General features: G+C 38.9%; 1 protein-coding gene and 1 pseudogene across 1 annotated transcript in view; one reads left to right on the plus strand and one right to left on the minus strand.

Moving 5' to 3' along the window:
• MYCBP2 (MYC binding protein 2) overlaps positions 1–19296 on the minus strand; it is a 273159-nt gene that overhangs the window by 174649 nt on the left and 79214 nt on the right. The window contains exons 16-17 of the mRNA XM_060129458.1: positions 9778–9923; positions 9405–9506 (exon numbers count right to left, since the gene is read on the minus strand). Of these exons, the coding sequence (XP_059985441.1) occupies positions 9405–9506; positions 9778–9923 (248 nt within the window). The remainder of the gene's footprint in view (positions 1–9404; positions 9507–9777; positions 9924–19296) is intronic.
• LOC132508952 (decreased expression in renal and prostate cancer protein-like) lies at positions 1420–3133 on the plus strand (annotated as a pseudogene).

A 19296-nucleotide genomic window follows, 5' to 3' on the forward strand; every position in this document is an offset into this window, starting at 1 on the left:
GTCTGCCTGAGATATTATGTCTTTCCATAAAAATATTATACCCATAATATTCAGAGTAATTTAGCTTCTCATAAATTCAATCTTTTCAGAGTCATTTCTATACATAAATACAGAAGGCCCACTGGCAATCACACATAGAAAGTACATCACTCGAGCTCAACTTAAGTTACCATTTATAATATCAAGTTACCAGGTTCTAAAATACTCTTGTATCCCATGGACTAAAATAATTTTTCTTACATAGTTAAGTCACTCATTTATTCACCAAACATTTTTGATTATCTTTAATGTAACAGATGCTAGGTATCATAGATATAATGACAAAGACACAGATCTCATTCAAATTCAGTCTACCAGGGAAGACAGAATAAAAACAAAAAATTGCAATATGTTCTAATAAATACTATAAAGTAAATCTATACACATCATATCCTGAAGGATGAAAAGTGATCAAATCAACTTGAGTGAATCAAAGAGGTTTCAAAGAGGGACTTCCCTGGTGGTGCAGTGGTTAAGAATCTGCCTGCCAATGCAGGGGACATGGGTTCGAGCCCGGGTCCAGGAAGATCCCACATGCCGTGGAGAAACTAAGCCCGTGCACCACAACTACGGAGCCTGTGCTCTGAAGCCTGCGAGCCACAACTGCTGATCCCGCAGGCCAGAATTACTGAAGCCTGTGCGCCTAGAGCCTGTCCTCTGCAACGAGAAGCCACCGCAATGCACCACAATGAAGAGTAGCCCCCGCTCGCCACAACTAGCGAAAGGCTGCGCACAGCAATGAAGACCCAACGCAGCCAAAAAAAAAAAAAAAGACAGATTTCAAAAAATGAGAAAAAGTTTGCCAAGAGAGAAAGAAGAGAAGAGAGGGCATTCCAGGTAAAAGGAATAGGATTTATAAAAGCATGAAGACATAAACAACATTACTGTATGGTCATTAAAAACACACACGACTGCTCACGGCGGCGATGGCAACAGCGGCAGGAGGATTGGTTGTCACCCGTTGGCTGTGCAGCGCTGCGCTCGGCGGCGGCTATTGCAGCTTATTTTCAGTTGCTTTCTAAAGACGCAAAGCTCATGGTGCAGATAGTTATTTCCAGTGCTGGGGCTGGAGGCCTGGCAGAATGGGTGCTGATGGAGCTACAGGGGGAGATCGAGGCTCGCTACAGCACTGGGTTAGCTGGAAACCTCCTGGGAGACCTGAACCACTGAGGGAATCCCTCTGCTGATCGTGGGGCATCATATCCTGTATGGGAAAATCATCCACCTGGAGAAACCCTTTGCCGTCCTTGTTAAACACATTCCCGGGGGGGAGCAAGACTGTGATGATCTTGGCTGCGAGAATGGCACCCCGTACCTGGTGACAGCACTCATCAAAAACAAGATCCTTTTCAAAACTCGCCCCAAGCCCATTATCACCAACGTCCCCAAGAAAGTATGAAAGAACCCCGGATTTTCCTAGGGAGCAGCCAACTCCTTGGACTCATGCTCCGCTGCCACCTCGAGGACAGATGGATAGTTCCCTGGGACCACAAGGGGGTCCTGTTTTAAACACAGGCCACCCTCTGGGTATGAACTCAGATCCCTTCCTTATGGCAACAGGTTCTCTTGGTGGAAATTTGGCCCCATTTCCAAGGAACCCACCTCCTTTTCCAACTTCATCAGGTTCACTGGCTTCAAATCCAGCACCTTTCCCTGCTGGTGCTTGTGACCCAAGCATGGCGTCTTCTCCAAGAGGGATGAATCCCACTGGCACAGGTGCAGTTTCCTTCCCAAGGCCGGGTGGTCTCTTGGGCCCAAGCCCAGGGTCAGCTCTAAATCCTAGAGCAGGGGCTCTTCCAGGCCCAGGGCCTGTCTAACCCAAGGTTAGGGAGTCTCCCAGGGCCAGGTCCTATGCCCAACCCAAGGCCAGATGGTCTTCTGGGAACAGGTCCTGACTCCAGAAGTGGTGGACCCATGGGCCCTGGATCTGGACCCAACCTGAGAGCAGGTATCCTGTTGACGTCTGGGAATGGTCCTCCCAATCCTAGACATGTTGGCCTGGGCCCCGGACCAAGTCCCAATCTGAGATCAGGCTTTGTAGGTACAAACCCTGCCCCAAGGTACGTTTCCAGGCCCTGGCCTTGGGCCCAACCCAAGATCAAGTGGCCTGGGTCCAGGCCTTGGGCCTAATCCAAGGGCAGGTGGCCTGGGCCCAAGCCCTAATTTGGACACCAGAGCGGGTGGCCTCTTGGGCACAGGATCTGGTCTTAAGAATGGTTGGACCTCAAAGCCCAGATCTTGCCCCCATTCTAAGAGCAGCTGGTCTTTTAGGAGCAAATTCAGCTTCTTTCTCATAAGCTTCTGGAAACGTGGGCACAAGCCCATCTTCCATGGCCAGCACACCTGGCCCCACAGGCCCAAACTCGGGTCCTGGCTCTTGGGGAACTGGCCTTCCAGGGCCAATTCCATCCCCCATGTCGAGGGCTCCTGGCCCCATTGGCCCTAATTCAGCTCATTTTTCAAGGCCCGCTGGCCCCATGGGAGTAAATGCTAATCCTTTTCCAAGGGGGACAGGTTCACGGGGATTGAACCCAGCTGCTTTCTCTCAGTCTTCTAACACATTGGCTTCAAACCCAGTTATCTTCCAGAGGTCTGCTGGCCTCCAGGGCTCAAGTCTGGCAATTTTCCCAAGAGCCTCTGGGCCACTAGGCCCCAACCCAGCTAACTTCCCAGGGGCCGATGGTTTACAGGGTCCAAGCCCAGCTACCTTCCCAAGGTCTACTGGCCCATTAGGCCCTGGTCAGATTAATTCCCCCAGGTCAGCTCCCTAGGCTCTTCACCAGCAGGCCCTGTGGGTATCAACCCAGCTCCTTTCGCAAAGTCAACTGGGACCCTGGGTCTAAACCCAGCTTCCTTTCCAAGGATGAATGGCCCTGCAAGCAAGACTTTGGTCCCATTTCCTAGAGTGGGCAGCCTCCCTGGAACAAACCCAGCTGCTTTCCCCAGATCAGGGGCTCCAATGGCTGCAATGTACCCAAATGGAATGTTACTCCCTTAGGCACCATTTCCTCTCCAGGACCACCTTGGTTTCCAGACACTGTGGTTCTGAGCAGGGGCTGTGTTTTGGGTGAAAGGGTAGATATGGAGCTACAGTCTGAAGTACACAGCTGGGGTTCAAGTTCAAATAAGCCTTTTTCCCCCCCTCTGTGTCTTTCTTGACTGAAGGTAAAATGTTATCTGTGGGACATGGACTTTGGCAGGTGGGAATGATCCCCAGCCTTCCAGAAGCCTGCTGTGCTTCTGTCCCACAGCTTTCTGCCCCTTGTTTCTTACTAGTTCCTTGAATTGTTCTTGTGGACTTTTCCTCAGGGATACATTGACCTGCAGGTCCCAATTCATATGAGGTCCCCTGCTCACCACTGGAGAATCAGCTCACTGCTCTCTAGAAATGTTGCGTTGGTGAGTGGACCACGCTTCAGCAGCACTGACCTGGCCACCCTCTACTGCCATACCTTCCCCTGGGGGCTGGAACACAGAACAGGGAAGTGCAACCACTTCAGAGAGCCACCAAATACAATTTCTGCTTGCCTGACTGGGCCTGCAGCCCCCTTCTCCTGGGACTTACTTAGAGGAAGCCAGGATCAAGCCTCCACTGCTCACCCCACTCCCTCTCCACTGGTACTCCCAATCAAAGAACCTCAAAACTAAACTGATGTGGATGGGGTTATGTGAATTGGGGTGGGGGTGGGGGGAATGAAGGGGAGAAATCACTGTGCTTCGTTCAGCCTGATGCGAAAGGACGGTTGGTGTTTTCCTGCAGTGTATCTTTTCTCACTGTTTCTTTAATAAATGGGATGAGAGGGAAAAAAAAAAACCACACACACACATAGCTGAAATGGATGGAGTATAAGGTTATGAGGCAGAAAGTAGTGGGAAATGAGTTTGGAGATGAATATACAAAAGAGATAATTAATGTCTTTTGATACCATTACACTTCATTGTAGAGGCGATGAGAAGTCCATGAAATGTTTTCAGTTAGTCAACAAGCACATATTAACTACTGACCAATTTCAGGCACCATGCAAGGTTCTAGGAACACTTGGATAAACAAGACCCCATCTCTGATTCAAGAAGCTCACAGTCTAATGGTTGAGGGAAAGTTTACATAAAACTCAAGAAGAAATTATGACGGTGTGCTATGACAAAACTTAGCACACTGGAGGGGCAGCTGGCAAAACTTGAGGGCGGGAAAGTATGGAGTTACGTTCAGAAAGTTACTGGTGATACATTTCAAGAACCTAAAAAGTATTATTATCCTTTGGCCCAGTAATTATGCAAACAGAAATCTGTCCTAAGGAAAACTGAAATATTTTTTAAAAGATTCCAGCTCAAAGGTGTTATTATAACCTTATTAATTGTAATGAAAAATTAAAACAATCCAAAAAGAAGAAGTTAATAAAAAACTGTGGTATATTTTCTCACTGGAATAATATTCAGGCATTAAAACAAGATTTATAAAGAAAAAGTACTTCTGTGCTATTTAAATTAGCAAGCACATAACATCGCTCACCGTTTTGCAAAAATTAAAAATAATACCTAATAAAGGTGGTGCTACAGGAAAACACCACTCTCATACGTTAGTCTTAGGAAGATAAATTCCTATAACATGTTTTAAAAATTTGAAATATCTGTTAAAATTTAAAACATACACACTCTCTGGCCCAAATATGCTATTTCTGGGAAGCTCTATTATATAAACAAAAATTCCACTACATATAGCTACAAGTTTAAGAATATATTATTATAGCAAAATCCACAAAACCCTGAAAATAACCTTAATGACCATCAACAAAATAATGGCTAAAAAAACTGTGGTACAGACATATTATGAAATGTTATGTAGCTATTAAATAGAATGTGATAGATCCATATTCACTAGTATGTGTTCATGTTGTACTGTAAAATGGGAAAAAGGTGTTGCAAACAACTGTATATTTAATACAATATCCCTTCTGTAAATAAACATATGCCTACACGCTCACATATGTATAGATATCTGCACATGATTATATTTTAATGGAGTAAGATACAGAAATATACCTGTTAGACTAAACCTCATTTGCTTGGTAAAAGAGAATGGGAGGGTAAGGAAAAAACTGCTAGAAAAATTTTAAAAACGTACATAATATAACATTAAGCAAATATATGAAATATAAGATTCAGTCAGTGAGGGACTTCCTGGTGGAGCAGTGGTTAAGTACCCAACTGCCAATATGGAGACGTCGGTTTGAGCCCTGGTCCAAGAAGATCCCACATGCCGCGGAGCAACTAAGGCCGTGCACCACAACTACTGAGCCTGTGCTCTAGAGCCCGCGAGCCACAACTACTGAAGCCGCACGCCTAGAGGCCGTGCCCCAAAAAAGACAAGCGAAGTCACCACAATGAGAAGCCTACACACTGCAACAAAGAATAGCTCCCACTCGCCGCAACTAGCAAAAGCCTGCATGCAGCAATGAAGACCCAACACAGCCGATAAATAAATAAATAAATAAACTTATATATTTAAAAAAAGATTCAGTCAGTGATATAACTGGAAATGTATAAAACTCAATTAGAAGATACCGATGAAATAAATAAAAGTAATAATTTAATTAAAGGATAGCCTTGTGGAAAACCTTTAACCTAAATTCCTATATTAGTTCAATATGGTATTGCAGTAAGGCACAAAAAACTTACGATATAATTATTAAGGGGAAAAAACAGTACACCGATATATATCACAGTATGAAATGATGTAAAATGTCTAAACAAAAAAGTATGCATGGAAAACCTTTAAGAAAGTATACCAAAATTCTATAGTGGTTATCTTTGGATGAGAATTACATTGATATTTTTTCTTACTTATGTTTTCCATGTGCTTCATACAATATTTTAATTTAAAAGGAGACTTTAAGGTAGTATTGGAAGATCAGCTACTACTGGATTTGACATGTCAAATCAAGAAAACTTAATGGTTTCCGAGGCTTAAAAATCAATAGCAATAACTTCTCAATCACTTTGAAACTGGAGAGACTATAATAAACTTGTTTTTACATTCTAATTTGTGACTATGGGAAACTGATTTGTTTCTATCAAAATAGAATCATTTTATTCTACAGAAGATGTAGGGGGTTTTATTAATAATAATCAAAATTTTGTGATGAGCATCCCAATGTTGCGAGAAAAGCAATCAAGTAGAGGCCAGAGCTGGAAAAGAATCAAATCCAAAGAGAAGAGAAGTTTACTAAACAGCCCACCGCCACGCCACCACTAGCATCCTCATCATCACCATCGCCATCATCACCATTTACCCAGGGCTTAGTATAGGTCAGGCATTTGCATGCAAGTCACTTAATCCTCATCCCTACTTAACGTAGGTACAGTTGTAATCTTCATTTTAAAGGTAGGGAAACTGAGGTTCAGAGTGGTTATGCTCCAAGTAAAACTTAAGAAGCCAGGATATGAACCAAAGTCTAACTTCAGAACCCACATATTCAACCACCATGCTATATAGCTATGCTAACTATATAACTTATTATCCAAATGAGACTCTCTACCGAGAGCAAAAGAGGGCACTGTAAGAAATACGTCCGAACAGTAGGCATAAAATGGGACTGTCCCAGGCAAACCAGGACGTAACTCACCCCATCGACAGCTCACAATCATGGAATTTTGATTTGACATTTAGGGGAAAAAGAAAGAAGGAAAAATAGGCAACATTATTTGAGCTTAGTTTTCCTTAAAACAGAGCGCTGAGAAGGAATATAAAGATAAGAACATTGATACAATCACAGAAGGAATATAAAGATAAGAACACTGATACAATCACCCAGGAGTTCTGATGACTTAAAGAGTTCTACTTAAAAATCCCACTGAACAAGCACTCCACTTGTAAAGTTAATACAAGTCTCAGAGAACTTATATATCAATCAACTGTCTAATCTAAAAAACAAACTAAAAATGATCACAAACACCACTGAAATAAAATCTGTAAATGAATACTATTGGTACCTAAGAATATATATGTAAGAAAAGTATTATCTGGAAGACTAATAACATAAAAAAATTAAAGTTCCGACTTTATCAAAAAGTAGTAACCACACTACTTTCGGGGGTTTCAACAGCAACAGAAGAATCTGTGTCATAAACAGCAGCTGAACTATATCAATAGGCCTGAGGTTGATGAGCAAGGCTTTTGATACACGAGCTAGGTCCTAAAATTTTGATCAACTTTAAAACAAATAACACAAACTTGGTAAATAGGATGATAGATAAATCAAGTAAAATAATTTAACTTAATCTAATACTGAAAGGCTGAAATTTCAACACAGGTAAAGTCAATTACCAATAAGCATAATTACCAACAGACTGCTAACTGTTAGTTATCTAAAAAACACCAAGCAGAAGCCAAGGGGGTGGGGATGGGGTGTGTGGAGAAAAGACAAGTATGTATGTGTGGCAGCTGGAACACTAAAAATTTGACATTCCTGTTCCTCATGAGGACAAAACGAGACTAACAATCCTCGCTAGCATGGTACCAAACAAGAGCCCTAGAACACTGTGCATGTGACTCAAATCTGTATCGAGGACCCTCTGGCAGAAATGCTGAAGCACGAGGCCCAGGTGACTCTGATGTAGAAGGCCCATGTAACAAACTCAGAACATCACTGCCCTAGAGCAGCGGTTCTCACACTTCAGCACCCTCAAAATCGCTGGGAAAGCTTGTTAAAGCACAGATACAATAATCTAATTTCCATAAATATTTAAATAATGGAGTTTTTTTAACTCTTAAAGGGTTAGAGTTTATGTTTTAAAGGTCTATGATACATTTTAAAATAAAAGCCAAAAGAATATTCTGCTATCACAAAGTTTTGTTGAATAACCAGGGCATCATCAATGTTCTTTTACTTCTGATATACAGAAATATATACTATACCTAGAGAAGAATAGCTTTTTATAGAGGGAGAGAAAAAAATAAGATATATAGCGTTAGGCAAGTAATTAAATGTCATCACAAGGATTTGCTATACTTCGGTTGAAACGTAGGAAATTGCTGTTTTTTGTAGGTCATTTCATATGATTCAACCTAATATTTCAAAAAAAAAACAGGTAGTAAAAGTATCACTAGTAATTAACCTTAAGCAAATCATACTATTAATACAAAAGGAATTATCACTTAATTACCATGTGTCATAAAGACCCAGAACTTAAATTTTACCCTATTCTCTACATAACATTTAATATGCAATTTTCTCATACATTTATACAATATAAATAAGAGTAGATACATTAATCTCATTAAAATATCATTTAAAGGCAATGATTTTATGTAAACAAAGCCAAACTAACAGCAAATATTCACTGTATCAATTCCTCAACATTGCTTATTAGACACTATAAAGAACAATCTTCAAGCTCTAAGCAGATGTCTTATGACCTAAGTTTAATAAAAACAGAATTACCATGTGTGCTATATATTTTATATTCAATACTTACTCCATTTTATATTAAAAAAAGAATGCCTAAAAAAGTCTGTAATGATGGTTAAATGAGTAATAGGTTTTATCTCCTGTATCAAATACCATGCCATTTTAATAAGTATTAAAATATACAATATCACTAAATATTTTGAATCAAAATTTTGCCTCGCAGAGGAATAAAATTACAGACCTTTGTAACAATCTGTCTTAATCTACAAAGAAAAGATTCTATTGGGCAAGAATAACTTTAGTAATACTTATATTTATCTCTGCTTGTTGGATATATACTAAAATACTTACTATAATCACTGTTAAATGTAGTTTTTAGGCTGAGAAATGGTCATAAACAATGAGGAAAAGATAGATAATAAATCTATCTTTGCAATTAAAACCTGCAGACCCTCCAACTAACCCTTCTTGTACATAACCAGAATAAGCTTTTTCCGGAAAGATACATAAAAGCATAATTATGCACTAAATTGGAAGGAAGAGCAGTGAGACTATGCCCAAATGATAACAATTGTAAATGAGTAAGAAATCAGAACTTAAAATACTAAACTAATTTGGTGTTCAGAGTTAAGTAGATGAGTCAAAATATGGGTGAAGGACAGTTCTTCGAATTTGTATTTTTTTAAAGATTGCCATTGCTAATAGTTTTTGATGCTTGGCATATGGCACAATTCTTAATATGGTTGACCTATGCCATAAACACACTACCGAATTAAATGTATGTTATTAGCACAATTGTAATACGCTGAATATTTTCATAATACTTTCATGAGTTACTAGAATGTTACTAATTTTAATTTCTTACCAAATCAGCCTATTCTGTAAACTTTTAACTGGTCTCAGTATAGGGTAAGAAAATGTATTTTCATATACATTTTCTCTGCAGCTACATCTTACCTCTTCCTTCATCTAATCTGTGTCTCCTGATTACACGCTGCCGTTTTTCTTCTTGTCGTAACTGAAGGTGTTCTTCAATGTTAACCCCGGGTACTGGGACAGCTAGATGATTGACAGTCAGTCAGTCAATTAGTTTTATAATAGATATGACAGAACTATATGAAATTCAAGAAAGTAAAAGCTAGCAAAAACACTGTCTAAAACACAAATGATTTTTACCACAAGGATCTTAGCAAAAAAGAGAAAAAGCATCTCATCCCTTAATCAATGACACACTGTCAGTTACCAAACACAGAGTACTGCATAATCAACTATTATCTTAATTTTTTAACACATATCTAAAAGGAATTATTTAGACTATCAGAAATACTACCTAACAGAAGGTCTAAAGGTATCATCTCCTTCACTGCATCAAGAATCCCTCTTTGTCTTGCCTCTTGACCATCCAATTCTCTTGCACAAGCCTTGCAACATCCACATACAGCACAGCCAGATTCTCCAGAACCACAACCACAGATCCTAAAAATAAACAAATAAATTATTAACTGAAATCCTTCTCTTTCCTTAAAACTCCGTAACATCTTTTCTGCACTTTTAAGATTAACTTAAATGAATCAGCAATGAAATCACCCCTTCAGATCAGGATTTGTCAATTTTAAAGAAAAGGTATGAAGAGATGAATAATTAAAAGGTATGAAGAGATATTACACACTCCTGATAGGCATAATTGGTATATTTCTACAGAAAAGACAAATGGATTCTGCTATCTTCAAAGCCATTATTAATAACGTCTTTAAAAAGGTTTCACAATTAGCGAGGCACCAGCAGCTTTAGTATTAAGAGGTTAGCAAACAAACAACATGGCTATCTCCCAGATAAGGGAGATGTGGGCAGCCTTCAATGAGTGAGCCCAGCTTGCCAGCTTCATGAATTCTGTCTCCTTACCCCTCCCTCTCCTTTACACGCCATCATCTCCCATTCTCTTTCACTGCATCCAATTACTTGTTATTTTTCCTCTTCTTTGTCCTTTTCCTATCATTTGTGAACTAAGCATATGGCCTTTGATTATAACATAAAAGAAAACAAGAACACTCCCAGAAGCTGGCTAGAGGGTCGGTGAACACTAATTTCTTAGTCACATATCCTGCTGAAGTCCCAGCTTTAAAGTTATTTGGTTGGATCAGTCCTGAAAAACTTGTGACAGCCTCACTGAGCCTCTCCCTGGTTATCCAGATTTGTGGAGACACAAGACAAAGGATCTACCTGGCAACAGTTTTGAAACACATAGCTAGGTGCCCTGTGAAACTCCTGGCTTTCAAAAGCCAGTATTAGTGACAATTTGGAAGATCATTTACTACAACAGTAACAAACTGATAAAAATAATAGGCCCTACTGACTTAGCCATGGGCACTATTTTAAAAATAATGTTTAATTCTAAATTTATTCTAAGATATGTAGTCACAGTTTTATGATATTTAAGTCATCTGTAATAGTGCTTAGTGTCCTCCATATTTATTCCTAAGTTGACTTTATTTGTGTCTTTATTTCTGCTTCACTAATAAAGAAATTACTGTACTTGGTTAGATTCTATCCATTTAAATCTGTAAATAATTATGGAAACTGATAGTATATCTCTGGGGAAAAAAGAAGAAGAAGAATTAACTTCAGAAAGGACCAAAGACTTTAGAAATTCACTTATGACATTTATCAATGGCTTAGGTTCAGAGATTGGGAACACTTAATTTTAAATGGAAATAGCTTGGGAAAGATCCAAAAAGATAAATTTCAACTCCAATGTTGTTTTTAAAAAAAATCACAGAATCTTTCTTTAATCCAAATTAAACTTTAAAATAAACAAGTTAGGGGCTTAAATACACTAAACAGAGCCAAATATATAGCTTTCTAGAAGAAATACTATCCTTTGATAAAGAGAGCCAAAATATTTTTTAACAGACTAAAAATGCAAAGAAAATTAATTGTTAAAAAATCATAATATTCCACAGCCTAAAAGAAAAGGCCTATTATATATGATCTATTTAACTATGTTAGGTCAAGTATAAACCCAGAAATATACTCATAGGAAATCCAGACATTATTTGGGAAGAAGCACCTGAATACTAACGAGGTGTCAAATAGGGAAGCCAGAGAGGAGGAGGTGGCTGTTCTCACTCAGGCTTTTTTTTCACAATATTCCCCCTACTTCCCAAAGTCGGCTAATTATCATAAATAACCTGATCTTACAAAGATCAGATCTATCATAATACAAAGATGTATGATAATTAATTTGATCTCCCAAAGGATACCCCATTATATTAGCTATAAACGGCAACACAAAAATAGGACTTGAAATTCTCTCCAAGATTCTAGGGGAAAACCTGCATTCTGATTCTGCCAAACTCACATATTAACTTTAAAGTGATAACAACATAGAACCCTGGGGGAAAAAAAGTAGTCCAACAAGAATGAAAAGGGTAATTATAACAGGAATAACGCAACTTTAGTAGTGATAGCTCCTCAAATTCCTAAAATTGCGAATAATTTATCAATTCAAAAGAAAATTATATACCCCTAATTGAGTATTCTGTATGATTTTGATAATTCCACACCGAAAAAATTCATGTTCAACACAAATAAACAGATCTTTGGCATTAAAGCAGTCTTACGAAAAGACTACAAATGAAGGCACAGACCCAAGCATTAAGGAAATTTATGACCTGTTTTAAAATAATGGCTTAAGTCAGACAGAGACAAATATCATATGATATCGCTTATATGTAGAATCTAAAAAAAGGCTACAAATGAATTTATCTATAAAATATCAATAAAAATAGAGTTAAGATGTAGAAACTAAACTTATGGATACTGGGGGGTAACAAGGGGAGGAGGGATAAATTGGAAGATTGGGATTGACACACACACACTACTGTATATAAAACAGATAACTAATAAGGACCTACTGTATAGCACAGGGAACTCTACTCAATAGTCTGTAATGGCCTATATGGGAAAAGAATCTAAAAAAGAGTGGATATATGTATATGTATAACTGACTCACTTTGTTATACACCTGAAACTAACACAACATTGTAAATCAACTATATCCCAACAAAATTCAAAACAAAAACAGAATCTGAATAAATGGAAAGACACATCCTGTTACTGAGTGGGAATATTTAATACCATAAAAATCAATTCTTCTAAAACTAACAGATAAATTAAATGCAATTTCAATTTAAATTATATTTTTTAATTAAATACTAAGAATAGTCCCCCAAACAATTAAAAAAGACAGACACTGAGAGTAGCTAACCTTACTAAATGTTAAAATACCATACAAAACATAAACCACATAATATTAGCATAAGACTAGATCAGTAGGTCAGGGAAATAATGGAAGGCCCAGAAAATAGATTCTGATATATAAGGGAATATAATAAATGATAAATCTGGTAGCCATTTCACACGTAATGACTGTACAACTGGCTACTGGTAAGAAAATACAGTTAGATGTCTAGCCCACATCAGAACAATAATCATCCATTGGCTTTAAAATTTATTAATGTAAAAAGAAATAAAACAGTCTTTTTGAAGAATATTTAAGATATCATATAATCATCTAGAAACTGAGACCTTTCTAGTCTAGATAGAAAATTCAAAAATTTCAAAGAAATACGTATTTGCTTCTTAAAAATGTTAAGTGCTTTTGCGTAACAGAATATAACCTAAGTTAGTTATATGATCATAAGTAAATTGGGAAACACTATTTGTAGAGAAGACAGAAAACAGTTAATATGAAGAATATTCAGAGAACATCTTTCAATTTTTAAGGATAAAAACAATACAGGCAAAGGTTTTTAAGAGAAAACTCACAGAAGAGTATATTTAAATATCCAGGAAAAATGTGAGTCATGGAAATATATATGAAAATAATGATGAGATATCACTTCACATTCACTGAATTGACAGAAATTAAAGAATTATATGATCTGCTGCTGGAAGTATTTCAAAAGAAACTGCCTTTTACTGCTGTTAGTGAAAACAGAAACGCTTCATTTTTTAAAAACATTAACCACCATAAACAAAACAAACAAAAACAAAAAACAATAGTTTTTAAACAAGCAGTAACAGTCCTGGAAAAACACTCCATAGAAATAGATTCACCAATACATAAAAACACAATATATGTACAAGTACATTTTTTTGTGAAATAAAAATTTAAGTAATAAAATGAACTGAGGAACTTGAGGAAAAAATTTAAAATAAGAGAGAACTTCAAGATGTCAGAGGAGTAAGACATGGAGATCACCTTCCTCCCCACAAAAACATCAGAAATACATCTACATGTGGAACAACTCCTACAGAACACCTACTGAATGCTGGCAGAAGACCTCAAACCTCCCAAAAGGCAAGAAACCACCCATGTACCTGGAGAGGGCAAAAGAAAAAGAAAAAACAGAGACAAAAGAATAGGGATGGGACCTGCACCAGTGGGAGGGAGCTGTGAAGGAGGAAAGGTTTCCACACACTAGGAAGCCCCTTCGTGGGCAGAGACTGCGGGTGGCGGAGGGGGGAAGCTTCGGAGCCGTGGAGGGCGGTAAGCTTCGGAGCCACGGAGGAGAGCACAGTAACAGGGGTGCGGAGGGCAAAGCGGAGAGATTCCCGCACAGAGGATCGGTGTCAACCAGCACTCACCGAGAGGCTTGTCTGCTCACCCGGGCGTGGGCTGGGAGCTGAGGCTCGGACTTCGGAGGTTGGATCCCAGGGAGAGGACTGGGGTTGGCAGCGTGAACACAGCCTGAAGGGGGGTTAGTGCACCACGGCTAGCCGGGAGGGAGCCCGGGAAAAAGTCTGGAGCTGCCGAAGAGGCAAGAAACCATTGTTTTGGGGTGCGCGAGGAGAGGGCATTCAGAGAACCACCTAAACAAGCTCCAGAGATGGGCGCGAGGCGCGGCTATCAGCGCGGACACCACAGACGGGCATGAAAAGCTAAGGCTGCTGCTACAGCCACCAGGAAGCCTGTGTGCGAGCACAGGTCACTGTCCACACCTCTCCTCCAGGGAGCCTGTGCAGCCCGCCACTGCCAGGGTCCCATGATCCAGGGACAACTTCTCCGGGAGAACGCGCGGCACGCCTCAGGCTGGTGAAACTTCATGCTGGCCTCTGCCACTGCAGGCTCGCCCCACATCCGTACCCCTCCCTCCCCCCGGCCTGAGTGAGCCAGAGCCCCCTAATCAGCTGCTCCTTTAACGTTGTCCTGTCTGAGCAAAGAACAGTGGCCCTCAGGCGACCTACATGCAGAGGCGGGGCCAAATCCAAAGCTGAAACCCTGGAGCTGCAGGAACAAGGAAGAGAAAGGGAAATCTCTCCCAACAGCCTCAGGAACAGCGGATGAAATCTCCACAATCAACTTGATACACGTACCCTGCATCTGTGGAATACCTGAATAGACAACGAATCATCCCAAAACTGAGGCAGTGGACTTTGGGAGAAACGATATATATATATTTTTTCCTTTTTCTCTTTTCGTGAGTGTGTATCCTTAGGCTTCTTTGTGTGACTTTGTGCGTACAGCTTTGCTTTTACCATTTGTCCTAGGGTTCTGTCTGTCCTGTTATTTTGTTTTTAGTATAGTTTTTAGCACTTGTTATCATTGGTGGATTTGTTTTTCAGTTTGGCTGCTCTCTTCTTTTTCTTTTTGATTTTTTTATTACTTTTTAATTTTTTTATTTTTAATAATTATTTTTTAATTTTTTATTTTAACAACTTTATTTTACTTTATTATCATTATCTTTTCTTTCTTTGTTTCTTTTCTTCTCCCTTTTCTTCTGAGCCATATGGCTAACAGGGCCTTGGTGCTCTGCCCGGGTCTTAGGCCTGTGCATCTCAGGTGGGAGAGCCGAGTTCAGAACACTGGTCCACCAGGGACCGCCCAGCTCCACATAATATCATTCAGCCAAAGCTCTCCCAGAGATCTCCGTCTCAACGCTAAACCCAGCTCCACTCAACGACCAGCAAGCTACAGTGCTGGACACCCTATGCCAAACAACTAGCAAGACTGAAACACAAACCCACCCATTACTACACAGGCTGCCTAAAATCATAATAACGTCACAGACATCCCAAAACACATGACCAGACGTGGCCCTGCCTACCAGAAAGACAAGATCCAGCCTCATCCGCCAGAACACAGGCACTAGTCCCTTCCTCCAGGAAGCCTACAAAACCCACTTAACCAACCTTAGCCACCGGGGGCAGACACCAAAAACAAAGAGGAACTACGAACGTGCAGCCTGAGAAAAGGAGACCTGAAACACAGTAAGTTAAGCAAAATGAGAAGACACAGAAACACACAGCAGATGAAGAAGCAAGGTAAAAACCCACCAGACCTAACAAATGAAGAGGAAACAGGCAGGCTTCCTGAAAAAGAATTCTGAGTAATGACAGTAGAGATGATCCAAAATCTTGGAAATAGAATGGAGAAAACAGAAGAAACGTTTAACAAGGACCTAGAAGAACTAAAGTGCAAACAAACAATGATGAATAACACAATAAATGAAACTAAAAATTCTCTAGAATGAATCAATAGCAGAATAACTGAGGCACAAGAATGGATAAGTGACCTGGAAGATAAAATAGTGGAAATAACAACTGCAGAGCAGAGTAAAGAAAAAAGATTGAAAAGAACTGAGGACAGTCTTAGAGACCTCTGGGACAACATTACATGCACCAACATTTGAATTATGGGGGTCTCAGAATAAGAAGAGAAAAAGAGAGGGACTGAGAAAATATTTGAAGAGATTATAGTTGAAAACTTCCCTAATATGGAAAAGGAAATAGTTACTCAAGTCCAGGAAGCACAGAGAGTCCCATACAGGATAAATCCAAGGAGAAACACATCAAGACACACATTAATCAAACTATCAAAAAGTAAATACAAAGAAAAAGTATTAAAAGCAGCAAGGGAAAAACAACAAATAACATACAAGGGAATCCCCATAAAGTTAACAGCTGATCTTTCAGCAGAAACTCTGCAAGCCATAAAGGAGTGGCAGGACATATTTAAAGTGACAAAAGGGAAAAACCTATAACCAAGATTACTCTTCTCAGCTAGGATCTCATTCAGATTCAACAGAGAAATCAACACCTTTACAGACAAGCAAAAGCTAAGAGAATTCAGCACCACCAAACCAGCTTTACAACAAATGCTAAAGGAACTTCTCTAGACAGGAAACACAAGAGAAGGAAAAGACCTACAATAATAAACCCAAAACAATTAAGAAAATCGTAATAGGAACATACATATTGACAATAACCTTAAATGTAAATGGATTAAATGCCCCAACGAAAAGACATAGACTGGCTGAATGGATACAAAAACAAGACTCGTATATATGCTGTCTACAAGAGACCCACTTCAGACCTAGGGACATATACAGACTGAAAGTGAGAGGATGGAAAAAGATACTCTCCATGCAAATGTAAACCAAAAGAAAGCTGGAGTAGCAATTCTCATATCAGACAAAATAGACTTTAAAATAAAGACTACTGTAAGAGACAAAGAAGGACACTACAGAATGATCAAGGGATCAATCGTAAATATTTATGCACCCAACATAGGAGCACCTCAATACATAAGGCAAATGCTAACAGCCATAAAAGGGGAAATCGACAGTAACACATTCATGGGAGGGGACTTTAACACCCCCCTTTCACCAATGGAGAGATCATCCAAAATAAAAATAAATAAGGAAACACAACCTTTAAATGATACATTAAACAAGATGGACTTAATATATATTTATAGGACATTCCATCCAAAAACAACAGAATACACTTTCTTCTCAAGTGCTCATGGAACATTCTCCAGGATAGATCATAGCGTGGGTCACAAATCAAGCCTTGGTAAATTTAAGAAAATTGAAATCGTATCAACTATCTTTTCTGAACACAACGTTATGAGACTAGATATCAATCACAGGGAAAAAATCTGAAATAATACAAACACATGGAGGCTAAACAATACACTACTTAATAACCAAGAGATTACTGAAGAAATCAAAAAATACCTAGAAACAAATGACAATGAAAACACAACGACCCAAGACCTATGGGATGCACCAAAAGCAGTTCTAAGAGGGAAGCTTATAGCAATACAATCCTACCTCAAGAAATAAGAAACATCCCACATAAACAACCTAACCTTACACCTAAAGCAATTAGAGAAAGAAGAACAAAAAAAACCCCAAAGTTAGCAGAAGGAAAGAAATCTTAAAGATCAGATTAGAAATGAAGGAAACGATAGCAAAGATCAAAAAAACTAATAGCTGGTTCTTTGAGAAGATAACCAAAACTGATAAACCATTAGCCAGACTCATCAAAAAAAAAAAGGGAGAAGACTCAAATCAATAGAATTAGAAATGAAAAAGGAGAAGTAACAACTGACACTGCAGAAATACAAAAGATCATGAGAGATTACTACAAGCACCTTTATGTCAATAAAATGGACAACTTGGAAGAAATGGACAAATTCTTAGAAAAACACAGTATTCTGAGACTGAACCAGGAAGAAATAGAAAACACAAACAGACCATCACAAGCACTGAAATTGAGACTCTGATTAAAAATCTTCCAACAAACAAAAGCCCAGGACCAGATGGCTTCACAAGCGAATTCTATCAAACATTTAGAGAAGAGCTAACACCTATCCTTCTCAAGCTCTTCCAAAATATAGCAGAGGGAGGAACACTCCCAAACTCATTCTGCAAGTCCACCATCACCCTGATACCAAAACTAAAGATGTCACAAAGGAAGAAAACTACAGCCCAATATCACTGATGAACATAGATGCAAAAATCCTCAGCAAAATACTAGCAAACAGAATCCAACAGCACATTAAAAGCATCATACACCATGATCAAGTGTGGTTTACGCCAGGAATGCAAGGATTCTTCAATATACGCAAATCAATCAATGTGATACACCATATATAACAAATTGAAGGATAAAAACCATATGATCATTTCAATAGATACAGAAAAAGCTTTTGACAAAATTCAACACCCGTTTATGATAAAAACCCTCCAGAAAGTAGGCATAGAAGGAACTTACCGCAACATAATAAAGGCCATATATGACAAACCCACAGCCAACATCATTCTCAATGGTGAAAAACTGAGACCATTTCCACTAAGATCAGGAACAAGACAAGGTTGCCCAATCTCACCACTCTTATTCAACATAGTTTTGGAAGTTTTAGCCACAGCAATCAGAGAAGAAAAAGAAATAAAAGGAATCCAAAATGGAAAAGAAGAAGTAAAGCCGTCACTGTTTGCAGATGACGTGACACTACTCATAGAGAATCCTAAAGACGCTACCAGAAAACTACGAGAGCTAATCAATGAATTTGATAAAGTAGCAGGATACAAAATTAATGCACAGAAATCTCTTGTATTCCTATACACTAATGATGAAAAATCTGAAAGAGAAATGAAGGAAACACTCCCATTTACCACTGCAACAAAAAGAATAAAATACCTAGGAATAAACCTACCTAAGGAGACAAAAGACCTGTGTGCAGAAAACTATAAGACACTGATGAAAGAAATTAAAGACGATAGAAACAGATGGAGAGATATACCATGTTCCTGGATTGAAAGAATCAACATTGTGAAAATGACTCTACTACCCAAAGCAATCTACAGAATCAATGCAATCCCTATCAAATTACCAATGGCATTTTTCACAGAACCAGAACAAAAATGTTCACAATTTGTATGGAAACACAAAAGACCTCGAATAGCCAAAGTAATCTTGAGAAAGAAAAATGGAACTGGAGGAATCATACTCCCTTACTTCTGACTATACCTCTAAGTTACAGTAATCAAGACAGTAT

This window comes from Lagenorhynchus albirostris, chromosome 18 (genome assembly GCF_949774975.1).
Source record: "Lagenorhynchus albirostris chromosome 18, mLagAlb1.1, whole genome shotgun sequence".
In the NCBI taxonomy this organism is placed as follows: domain Eukaryota; kingdom Metazoa; phylum Chordata; class Mammalia; order Artiodactyla; family Delphinidae; genus Lagenorhynchus; species Lagenorhynchus albirostris.